The sequence below is a fragment of the Dunckerocampus dactyliophorus genome, chromosome 8 (assembly GCF_027744805.1).
Source record: "Dunckerocampus dactyliophorus isolate RoL2022-P2 chromosome 8, RoL_Ddac_1.1, whole genome shotgun sequence".
In the NCBI taxonomy this organism is placed as follows: Eukaryota; Metazoa; Chordata; class Actinopteri; order Syngnathiformes; family Syngnathidae; genus Dunckerocampus; species Dunckerocampus dactyliophorus.
This window is the reverse complement of record NC_072826.1, coordinates 21,474,476-21,486,841: the sequence shown is the minus strand read 5'-3', so window position 1 is coordinate 21,486,841 and position 12,366 is coordinate 21,474,476. Positions and strand designations below refer to the sequence as shown.

At 42.6% G+C, this 12,366-nt stretch overlaps 1 protein-coding gene across 3 annotated transcripts in view; it reads left to right on the top strand.

Moving 5' to 3' along the window:
* Positions 1 to 9,375, top strand: part of gli1 (GLI family zinc finger 1) — an 82,775-nt gene extending 73,400 nt beyond the window's left edge. For all 3 annotated transcript variants that reach the window (XM_054784044.1, XM_054784045.1, XM_054784046.1), the window contains 6 exons: positions 3,132 to 3,272; positions 3,358 to 3,507; positions 3,590 to 3,754; positions 3,831 to 4,073; positions 4,346 to 4,661; positions 4,739 to 9,375. In XM_054784044.1, coding sequence (XP_054640019.1) covers positions 3,132 to 3,272; positions 3,358 to 3,507; positions 3,590 to 3,754; positions 3,831 to 4,073; positions 4,346 to 4,661; positions 4,739 to 7,218 — 3,495 coding nt within the window. In that variant the 3' untranslated portion in view covers positions 7,219 to 9,375. The remainder of the gene's footprint in view (positions 1 to 3,131; positions 3,273 to 3,357; positions 3,508 to 3,589; positions 3,755 to 3,830; positions 4,074 to 4,345; positions 4,662 to 4,738) is intronic.
* Positions 9,376 to 12,366: the final 2,991 nt, after the last annotated feature.

The window sequence follows — 12,366 nt, the reverse complement described above, 5'->3', positions numbered from 1 at the left end:
TGGAGCTCTACGATAAGAACTGTCCCTGGCAAGAAAAGCCCAAGAAGCAAAAGAAAAACCAGCAGCCATGGATGACAAAAGGACTAAAAAACGCCTGTAAGAAGAAGAACACATTATACAGGACATTTATCATTCAACAGACTAAAGAAGCAGAACAAAAGTATAAGACATACAAAAACAAGTTGACAACTATCTTGAGAGTGTGTAAGAGGGAATATTATAGTCACGTACTAAATAAGAACAAAAATAACATGAGAGCAACTTGGGGCATCTTAAATAGTATTATAAAGAACAACGTTAAGAAAGCAGACTATCCTCCCTATTTCATGGTTGGAAACACTTACAGGAATGACATGAATGCGGTAGCTGAAATGTTTAATGAATATTTTGTAAATATTGGACAAAAACTGGAAGAGGAAATTCCAAAACAAGACACAATTGATGAAGGGATTGATATTATCGATAGGAATCTTAATTCTATGTTTCTCACTGCTGTAACCAAAAAGGAGATCACTGACATTGTTAACCATTTTAAGGCAAAAACATCAACTGATTGTCATGGAATCGAAATGGAAACAATTAAAAGGGTCATCAATGAGATCGCAGACCCGTTAACATATATTAGTAACTTATCATTTCAGACTGGAATATTTCCAAGCAAAATGAAGGTGGTTCCAATTTTCAAAAAAGGAGACAAACACCAATTTACAAATTATCGACCAGTTTCCTTGTTACCACAATTCTCGAAAATTGTGGAGAAGCTATTTAATAATAGGTTGGACAAATTTATTAATAAGAATGAATTATTGGCAAGTAGTCAATATGGTTACAGAGCCAACATTTCAACTTCTATGGCACTGATGGAAATCACGGAGGAAATCACTACTGCCATAGACAACAGAAGATGCGCAGCTGCAGTATTCATGGATCTGACAAAAGCTTTCGATACAATTAATCACACTATTTTAATTTCAAAATTAGAAAGGTACGGAATTAGAGGTTTAGTCTTAAATTGGGTTAAAAGCTACCTAGCAAAGAGGAAACAATTTGTAAAGCTAGGAGAATATACATCTGGGAGTCTACACAATACGTGTGGAGTACCACAGGGGTCCATACTGGGACCAAAACTGTTTAACTTGTACATTAACGACATTTGCAAAGTAACTAACAACTTAAAATTGGTCTTATTCGCCGATGATACCACTGCTTTCTGTTCTGGTGAAAGCACACAAGAACTCATTAAAAAGGTCAAGGATGAAATGGTCATATTAAAGTCATGGTTTGACAAGAATAGATTATCTCTGAATTTAAGTAAAACTAAAATAATGCTATTTGGTAATAGTAGAAAGGACACGTACGACCAAATACAAATTAATGGAACGGATATTGAAAAAGTGGAAGAATATAAATTCCTTGGGGTTATAATAGATGAAAAAATGAGTTGGAAATCTCATATTAAATATATACAGCAAAAGGTGGCGAGAAATATCTCTATATTGAATAAAGCAAAATATCTTCTTGATCAAAAATCACTCCACACTCTGTACTGTTCCTTAGTATTACCATATCTAACGTATTGTGTGGAGATATGGGGAAATAACTACAAAAGTAATCTTCACTCACTCACTGTACTGCAAAAAAGATCTGTGAGGATAATTCATAATGCCAAGTATAGAGAACATACAAAACCTTTATTTTTAAAATCACAGATATTAAAATTCGCAGATTTAGTACACTTTCAAACCGCTAGAATAATGTATAAAGTTAATAATAACTCGTTACCCAAAAATCTAATCAAGTATTTCTCAATCAGAGAGGAGAAATATGATCTTAGAGGAAAATTAAACCTAAAACATTTATATGCGAGAACAACGCTGAAAACCCATAGCATTTGCGTGTGTGGAATTAAATTATGGAATGGATTGAGTAAAGAACTCAAACAATGTACAGAGATGAGCAAATTCAAAAAACAATACAAGCAGTTGATGTTTGCCAAATACAAGGCAGAAGAGTCCTGATTGTTCTGTCAGGTTTGTTATTTTATTTTATTTATTTATTTTTTTATTTTCTATTTTATTTTATTTTATTTTATTTTTTATTTATTTAATTAAATTTTATTTGTTATTTATTTATTTCTATTTATTTATTTATTTTTTTTATAATTTTCTTTGTTGTGTTTAAAAAAAAAAAAAAAGCTTTGTTCTTATTTATTTATTTATTTATTTAGTATTGTCATCATATTATCATTATTATGAATGTTCTCTCTTTTTTTGGGGGGAGGGTTATCTCACCGTTATCTATTATGTGTTATCCTGACTATCACTGAAAACATGACATGGAATCCAGGAAGTGAACTACATGTACTGTACTAGATGTAGAATGGATGGGGGGTAGGATTAAATAAGCTTTGCTTCTTCCTACTCCTTTTGGACATGTGGAACTGTCAAAAAATGATTCACGAGATGTATTCCATTGTAACCTTCATGTTCAAATAAACTAAACCAAACCAAACCAAAACTAGACCACTGCGTGTTGTATTTACAGACACTCCCAACATCATAGCAACGTCTTTATTATGTGTGTACATGTATGTGTGGTCTAAATAAACAGAGACAAAGAAAAACTATAGGTGGATATTCTTATCACTCACTAAAGTACAATTTGCTGCATTAAAATTGTGTCCATTATTCCATTTGATTTTACTAATACTCGTTAGAATTATGCACCAACATCCATATATATTTCTGCTAAGATACACATTCATATCACACTGGCTTGCTATGATTATCTGGTCGAGGCTGGAGACCTCCTGTTTCCAAAACAAGACCTCCACATGTTTATCACCTGATTAGCCTTGGGTGTGAAGGCATGTGAGTCTGCCCTTCATCGACTCTGTCCCTCACAGGAGGAGATCAACATTTTAGCATGTCTCGACTTTTATTTATTTTGTAGCCAGAAGCAGATTTTCCCTTGACAGTCACCAAATATGGTTCCTCCTCCTGTAAAGCGCTAATTTATGCAAATGTAAATACTCTTGTGGCATTAGTGAGTGTATTTCTGCACGCATCAATACCCTCAAATGTAACAATTGTAACACTTTTGCCTTCTAAATGTTTGGTTTGCTTCATCAGGACCCCCTTTTGGGTCTCCTGGATGGCAGGGATGACTTGGACAGGGAGGACGGCAAGCCTGAACCTGAGGCCGTCTATGAAACCAACTGCCGCTGGGAGAGCTGCAACAAGGAATTTGACACGCAAGACCAACTCGTTCATGTAAGAACCAGATCAAGCAATATTTACATAAATTACACCCCAAGCCCAACCAATGTTGCATTATTTTCTCTCTTTCTCTCTGCAGCACATCAACAACGAGCACATCCACGGCGAGAAGAAGGAGTTTGTGTGCCACTGGCAAGAGTGTTCTCGTGAGCAGCGGCCTTTTAAAGCCCAGTACATGCTGGTGGTTCACATGCGCAGACACACGGGAGAGAAGCCACACAAGTGCACTGTGAGTACACAACTCAGCATTGCATTGAGTATTAGCTGGTACTGATGAATGCAAAAACTCATATCTCCATCTGGGCTTTCAGTTCGAAGGCTGCAATAAGGCGTATTCTCGCCTGGAGAACCTGAAGACCCACCTGCGCTCTCACACTGGAGAGAAACCATACGTTTGTGAACATGAGGGCTGCAACAAAGCCTTTTCCAACGCCTCCGACCGGGCCAAGCACCAGAACCGAACCCATTCCAATGAGGTAGTGTCCCAAAAATAACCAAATACCATGCTAAATGTCCATAAACAGTTGACTTTGACACTTTGCTGTTTTACAGAAACCGTACGTCTGCAAGATCCCCGGTTGCACCAAACGCTACACTGACCCAAGCTCGCTACGTAAGCACGTGAAGACTGTGCATGGACCTGAGGCCCACATTACCAAGAAGCACAGAGGGGACACGGGCCCCCGGCTGTCGGGCTCAGCCATGACCCCCGGAGGTACCGGCACTGAATTACTGCTGGAGAAAGAGGAGAAGCGCCGGGAGGACTGCAAACTTATGGCCCCTGATATTGCTTTGGTGAGAAATGACTTTCATGGATACTGTAAATGTGTCAATTCATGTTTCTATTCAATTAAAATTAGTCGCTCGGTGCATGGTCCGTAAAAGCAAAACTGTCTCTATTTAACGCTGCGTCAAAAAACATTTGCAATAAGAATCAGATTTCAGTGCCTACAGAATAAAATTTGAAGTTTAGGTAAAGAACATCCCAACTTTGATTAGAGCAGATACAGATTTTGACTAGAACCAGGCTAAACTAGGAGTTTTGTGTCCCACTTGATTTGTTTCAGAAATCCCAGCCAAGCCCTGGCGGCCAGTCGTCCTGCAGCAGTGAACGCTCCCCACTGGGCAGCACCAACAACAATGACAGTGGGGTGGAGATGAACCTGAACACGGCGGGCAGCCTAGAAGATCTCACAGCCCTCGAGGATGGAGTGACGCCCACAGGAGGTGGAGGGGAAGGGCCGGGAAGCGCAGGGGGTACGATGGGGATGTCGGCTCAGGCTCTGAAGAGGCTGGAGAACCTGAAGATTGACAAGCTGAAGCAAATCCGAAGGCCGAATCCCCCCAGCCGTTGTCTCTCCAACAAGCTACCTGCGCTACCTTGTACGTTCTGGGACGATCATCTAGATTATGTTCAAGCTTACCATTTCTGAACTGTGTACCACTATGTCTGCTTTTAGGTTCAGGTGATACGATGGGAATGTGTGCACCTTCTTCACTCCTATCAAATCGGCGTGTTATGGAGCTATCCAACCACGACATAGGAGGCGGGACTTCAATCGGCGGCAATGCGAATGACAGGAGAGGAAGTGGGACCAGCAGCCTGAGTTCCGCCTACACAGTCAGCCGTCGCTCCTCTATGGTGTCCCCCTACTTGTCCAGCCGGCGTTCCAGTGAGGTCTCCCAGTTGGGCGGAGCAGCAGGGGGAGGGTGCCACGCCTTGGCCCAAGATCAGAGTGGGGGTGATCCCCTCTCTCCTGAGACCAGTCGGAGAGGAGCTCCCTGTCCAGGAGGTGGAGGAGGAGCGTTGCCAGGTCTTTCTAATCTAACACCAGCCCAGCAGTACAGTCTAAAGGCCAAGTATGCTGCAGCGACTGGTGGTCCACCACCTACTCCTTTACCTGGCATGGAGCAGCCACACACTCAAGGCAGAAGGGGGGGTATCTTGAGTGACTACCAGGGGCAACCTCTGCCCCCTTTCATTCAACAAGGTGGTCCACGTCGGCATAGTGCCAACACGGAGTACGGCACTGGTGTCATCTACCCGCATCAAGCTGCGGGCAACAACAACAGGAGGGCCAGCGATCCGGTGCGATCAGCAATGGATCCACAAGCCCCCCCAAAGCGTTTCAACAGTCTCAATAATGTATCCATGATGGGCCGAAGAAATGCACTGCAACACCAGGACCATCGCGCCGCCAGTGTCTCTCGCCACATTTATTCCCCTCGACCACCGAGCATCACAGAAAATGTAATGATGGAGGCGATGGGTATGGAGCCTCAGCTTTCCCCTTTAGATGCCAGAAACCAGTCCATGATGATCCCACCTGGGGAGGGGGGGTTCATGGGATACCACCAGCAGCAGACTCTTGGAGGAGGTGGAGGATCTCTTTCAAACCAGCTTTCTATAAGTCATGACCCTGTGGGCTGTCCAGAACAAAATTACCTGAAGGGGCACTACCAAAACCAAGGAGGGGAAGTCTCTCCCAGGGCTGGTGTGAATCCAATGGGTCAAGCAAGGCCTGTTCACACAGACAGGTCTAATACGCTTCTTCAGCAGGCTGAATACAGCATGAGCAACTGCCAGCTCAGCCCCTCAGGCCACCATTACCCACCCTTAGAACAGGGGGGTGAAGCTGGTCAGTGGAGTGATGGCCACAACCAGGTGCAAAATTCTCTCCAGCAGTACTCAGATCCTAGTATGCAGCCTCAGCAAGTCCACTTCAACAATCAAACGGGTTTTTACAACAATCCAGAGGGGACCCATAAACTCACAATCAAGCCTGAGCAACAGTTCCACCCTGGCATGGGGAGCGGAGATGCATGTCAGAGTGCTAAACTTCAACAGCAGCGGCTCCTTCTTCAGCAGGGTTATCCGCAACAGACGGGCCGGGCTATGATGAGAAACTCCAATAGTATGAACTGCGACTTTCAAGGGCAGAACCAAAACACCTTTTCCAGTGGTGGAGGATTGAGTTTGGGTTGTGCTGGCACTGCTCTTGCTGACGGGCAGAGGTCAGAAACCCCGATGATGCAGGTAAAGGAGATGATGGTGAGGAACTATGTGGAGTCCCAGCAAGCGCTCATGTGGGAGCAACAACAAGAACAGCAGCAGAGTGGAATAAAAGCACCTTCTCTTTCTGATTCCCTGGACATGACTAGCCAGACATCCATGGTGCAACACAGTCCTCAGCACCAAAACCAGAATCTTTACTCCAACCAGCCATTCGCTCCCTACCCCAAACAGAACATGGTCATGAGCCCACCTGCGCCCAGTCGAGGACCCAGCTCGGCTACACCAAAAGAACAGCAGATGATGGGACTCCAAGGTTCCTGCTATGGTCAGGAAGTGGTGGTCCCCAGACCTCCTCAAGGACGGAAACCCCTCAGTCGCCAGAACAGCATATCACAAGTAGGAGGCGGGTACATGGGAAGTCCACAGCAGCTTAGCCCTGTCCATTCCACTTCCAGCCCCAGAAGAGGGGTCCGGCTTCCTCCAGTCCAGCAACCACAACATGAAATATTCTCCCCTTCCAATAACAACATTTACTACTCTGGCCACATCCACATGGATACACAGAATGGACCTTGTCTCCCTCAGCAACACAACTTTGGTTCCACCCTAGACCCAACAACTGGCACAAAGTCCACCCCCTTGGCTTCCTATTCAGAGTCCGGCCCCATTCCCAACGCCTTAGAAAACCTGGACCTGGACAACGCTCGTATAGACTTTACCTCCATCATTGATGATGCCGAGCCCTCCTCGTTCAGTCCGGTCAACCATCCCATTCAGGGTCAGCCTCGAGGTTCCTCCCAGGCATCATCGCGTCTCACCACTCCGCAGACCTCGGTCAGTTTGTCCAACATGGCGGTGGGTGACATGACGTCCATGCTGACCTCGCTGGCTGGGGAAAATAAGTACCTGAACACTTTGTCGTAGGCCAACAAGCAATGGTCTCTATAACTAGCTTGAGGCTCTGAGTCATTTTACATTGCATGCCAGTCCATTTTAATGTAGTTTATTGGATTATTAGTTGTAATATGCTCCTCCGCATTGTGAGGAGTCAGTGGAGGTAACTTGGGCATGTAGTTCAGATGCCTCCTGTACGCCTACCTGTTCAGGTGTTCCGGGCATGCCCAACCAGGAGGAGACCCTCGGGTAGACCTAGGACATCCTGGAGGGATTATGTCTTGCAGCAACGCCTCGGTAACCCCCCGGTGGAACTGAAGGAGGTGGCCGCAGACAGGGAAGTCTAGGCTCCTCCCTGACCTCCTGCCCCCTCTCCCACACACACCCAGCAACAAGGACCCGGATAAGCAAAAGAAAATGGATGGATGGATTATTAGTCAGGGATTTTTTTCCTATGAAGCCTTAACTCTCTGAGGAACTCGTGTTTCTTGTAAGGGCGAGGAACTGACACAAGATTCCAGCACAACATGGACATAAATGCCTTGAAACGTGAACCTAACATTAAAACCAAAGGTGCCTGATTGTTCGTGAACACGATGCTGAACATTTTCCCCAAAAAAGGGGCATTCCAGTGGCGAATAGAAGGATACTTGTAAATAATACATTATATATACACATTATACTGTATATGTTGTGTATACGACAAATAAGACAAATCTGTCTTGTGATGATGCTTTGCGATGTTTGCGGGTGTTAATACGATGAAGTTCTTTTCAGTGGTCCGTTTAGAACAAAGGTACTACTACTAACTGTTAATCTTCTTTATTTTGTATCACGGCCTTTCAGTATTTCCACACAATGTACACAAGCAGACACTCAGGTTCATGTTAAAATGACTTGTAGTAACTTCGACCGTCAAACGGCGTGTGCAACCACGTCCTCTGCAGCGAGAAAATGCATTTGCAATATGTGAGTATCAGGGGCGGGCATTACCTTTATCAACAATGGGGGATAGTATGACTAATTGTCATTTTTAAAATACATTTAATGAGAGGGGGGGAATTTTACTCTGAATGCTCTAAACTCCTGTTTACATGCCAGTGTTGCAGAGAGCAGAAAAATGCTGCCGGCTTTACAGCAAATGAGAAACTGAAGCAATAGCGCCTCTGCTGGTTACAGCCGAGCGCACTCTATTTTGCTCACATGCTCAATGCTGTGTACGTACCGTAGCTTACCTACAAAGCATAGCATGCACAGCTCAGCTAAGGACAGCACATTAGTACGTTAGATAGGACTGTACACCGACAAATTACTGTAAAAGGTACGTTCATATGGTATCTTTGCACAAATCACACATCGAAATCCTTAAGAGGTCCTTTAAAGACAATATATCCCCGTTATTTGTGAAGGTTACATTCCAAGAGCACTGGCGAGTGGCATGAGGAACAAATTTGGGGTTTCTTGTGTAGCTTTGCCATTTTAGGCTAATTTAAGGAACATGGATGACAATGGTTAAATATTTTCAAACTAAATATCCCCCGGCAAGTTTGACCTATACTCATTGAACACAGTCAAAATGGCTTGAAAATAAGTGAATAGCACAAAATGTCAGGAGAATCTTGCAAGGGGTAACGCTAGAATCTCAGGGAGCGTGCTTTGTATGGAACACTACAATACAAGGTGCGTTCACATACTACATGGTGCATTGAGGTACGCCTTGGCTATCACGGACCACAGCACTGCGTGGAAGGAACCTACCCTCTCAAGACTATTTACGTTGCAATAAGCTGGCATCTATTGGGTTTTAAAAGTTAGAAAACATGGCAGCTGGACCTCATATGACATAAAATGACCAAAGACACCTTCGTTGCTGTACACTAACCATGATAGCGTCCCGAGCAATAGTAGAGTGTACTAGATGCTTTGCATTCAATAATCTTTTTTTTTTAAGCATTCATGAACTTGTCAGTGTGTGCATGTGTGTTTTGTTTTGTTTTGTTTTGTTTTTAGAGCTGTCATCCATCTTTGAGGCCTTTTTTGCTGGCAAAAGAACATCACCTTTAGAACGCAATGAGAGTAGCCTTAACTACTAATAGACAAAAGCCAAGTGTTATTTTGTGTACAATTTTTTTTCTACATTTTTATACAAATGTGCTATATTTTACCAGTATGAATAAAGATGTCCAGTTTTCCAACGAACGTGTGGTCATCTCTTGTTTTGTTTTTTTCGGACACTTTCTTCACGTGACGTCACACTATCAGGTTCCGCGTTACTGTTTTACTCCAGAAGAGGGCGGTATCTCCTGAGCTTGTCGTATTTGCGTCTCCACAAATTGAAATCTGCGGTAAAAGCAAAGCCTGACAAAAATGTCCAAGGGAGCACCTTTCATTAAACATCCTCACATTTGTGTATTTCCCAAAAGTCCAAACTAAAACAGTAGCAATATGTTTCTGCTGGTCATGGCTCATATCATCAATATACCAGGAGTGCGTTGCTGTTATCCTGCAAAAAGAGACTCTTTATTCCTCTACGTAGGACATGCTGCACAAACACGACACAAAAAGCTTTTTGTATGACGGGAGCTCTCTCCTGTCTTTAAGTACCTACAGCAAAAGCATGTCAAAGATCCTCTACATGATGGAAGCGCGCTGCTGTTTTATCAAGACGGGCTGCAAAAACACTGGTCAAAAATCTTCAATATGACAAGCCCTCTGCTGTTTTTAAAGAACTACTGCAAAGTCTCTAGTAGATCTGCTGCTTTTTGAGGATCTACTGCAAAAACGCTCATCAAAGATCGTCAATACGACAGCAGTGCATTGCTGTTTTTAAAGACGAATCGCAAAAAACATTGGTCAAAGATCCTTTATATGAAAGGAGTGCACTTCTGTTTTTAAGAACATTCTGCAAACTCGCAAGACAAAGATCCTCTATATCAGCAGTCACCAACATTTTTTCTTGCGAGAGCTACTTTTAGAAAATGAAAATGGCCACGAGCTACTCATTTTTGTAGAAATGATTTTCATACCTTATTTCAACCCAAAGAGATCAAATATGCTTGTTTACCAAAACATTCACAAAATGCTGGTATCCACAACACACATTTTATGTTTCAGAATACTTTTCTTTCTACTGTTCTTTCATTATTAACTGAAAACCTGAATGAAAAACAGGCCTGCAGGCGCCTCATGTGGTCGTGGGGGGCTACCTGGTGCCCGCGGACACCACGTTGGTGACCCCTGCTCGATGTGAATGGTGCTATGAACGCTGTTTTCGAGGACATACTGCAAAAACGTTACTCCAAGATTTTCTGTATGACAGGAGCGCTGTGCTGTCTGGGCTACAGCAAAAGCGCGTCAAAGATCCTCTATATGACAGAAGCGTGCTGCTATGTGTAAAGAAAACAAAAACCCTCCATGTGACATGAATGCAGTGTTATCTTTAAGTACCGAACACAAATACGCAAGTAAAAGATTCTCGATTTGTCAGGAGCATATTTTCTGCAATTTTTGAACACAAGCTGCAAAGATGGTCCGAGAGTTCTCCGGTGTTCTTAGGAATCTGCTGCACAAATGAATAAACGCTAGTTTCGAGCGGAACTCATCGCATGCCATTTATGGGCTGGATCTGGCCTGCGAGCCGCCAGTTCAATACCCCTGCCTAGACAGACCTCGTGGCTGCAAGCGTCTCTGTGCACGGCGGCCGGCTGCTTTAAGAAGGAAACACAACATTGTAACTTGGAGAATATTATGGCCATGACGGCTATAAAAAGACGAGTGGAAACGAGTCATGTTGAGAGTGAGCGCCTCCAACGCCAAGTGAAGTCATGTAGTGAGTACGTATTTGAGAGCACATGATCACATCCTATGATTAGCGCTGCAGCTATTCACTTTTGACTTGTCTTTGATGTGATGACAAATTACAGACGAACCTTGCTTGATATTTCCAATGACATCTTATTGTAGTCTCCGACAAAGACTTAAGGTCTTGTGGGTGGAGGCATCATGCATGCTTTCATGGATTATTATTATTATTATATTATTATTATTATAGCATTATCACCACCTAAACCAGGGGCGTCCAAAGTGCGGCCCGGGGCTATGATTTTATTGGCCCGCAGCACAGTCTAAAAATGTAATTTAACAAGGAAACCCAACAGCGGCAGCAAAAATGGGAAAATCCATCAAAAGTCAAAATATTAACAGAAGAGTTATAATCTAGCAAGGGAAAAAAAAAACATAATTTCACAAGAATAAAGTAATGGTATGAGGAAAAATGTCATTTTAGTAGCACCAAGTTGAAATATTAAAGAAAAAAGTTTGATTTTTTTTTTTTTAAAGCCAAAAACAATGACTAAAGTTGTAATTTTTGGAAACTTAGGTTGGGGGAAAATTTATAACAGGGGAATAAAGTCAAAATATTAGAAAGAAAGTTGAAATATTTGGGAAATTATACAGAAAAAATCCACAGCAGAAATGTGACCAGAGTAAAGTCAAAATATGAAGAGAAAAAAAAAAAATTCTAATGAGAAAAAAGTTTCAATTTTGTGAGAATAAACTTAAAATGAGGAAAAATATCACTTTGGTCAATAAAGAAAAAAATACATTATTGTTGAAATGGAAAAAAAACAGCTGTCATTTTATGACAATAAAGTCAAAATATTAAGAAAAAAGAACAAATGAAGAACGAATGAAGAACAAAAGCGGCAATTTTACAAGAATAAACTCGTATTACACGTCATTTTTAGTCATTACAAAGGTGAAATGCAGTTTTTTCTTGAGCTTAGATAGCTTCTTAGCATATCTCTATTTGTTTGTTTACTAAATATCAAAGTGCCTCTTGCATCCTCTCATTTTTCAGTATGTGGCCCTCGCTGGAAAAAGTTTGGACACCCCTGACCTAAACGCTGCAAAAGTGCCCCAATTTGCGTTTTGACCAAATATTCATGAAAATAATATTAACATGACTCACGGCTCAAATCCACAAGCGCGATTTGCTTTTTATTTGGCTTTTTTGTGATGCCACCACAGAAGGGTACCGGTGATTAGAGATGAGACGTTCGCGAACGAGTCGAACGAGTCTTTCGAGCATGTTTTGTGAACAATGAGAGCCGACTGGCAGTTGCGTATGAGATGCGTATGCGCTGCCTCCATGTGCGCCGCCACAACCCATTGGAGGCG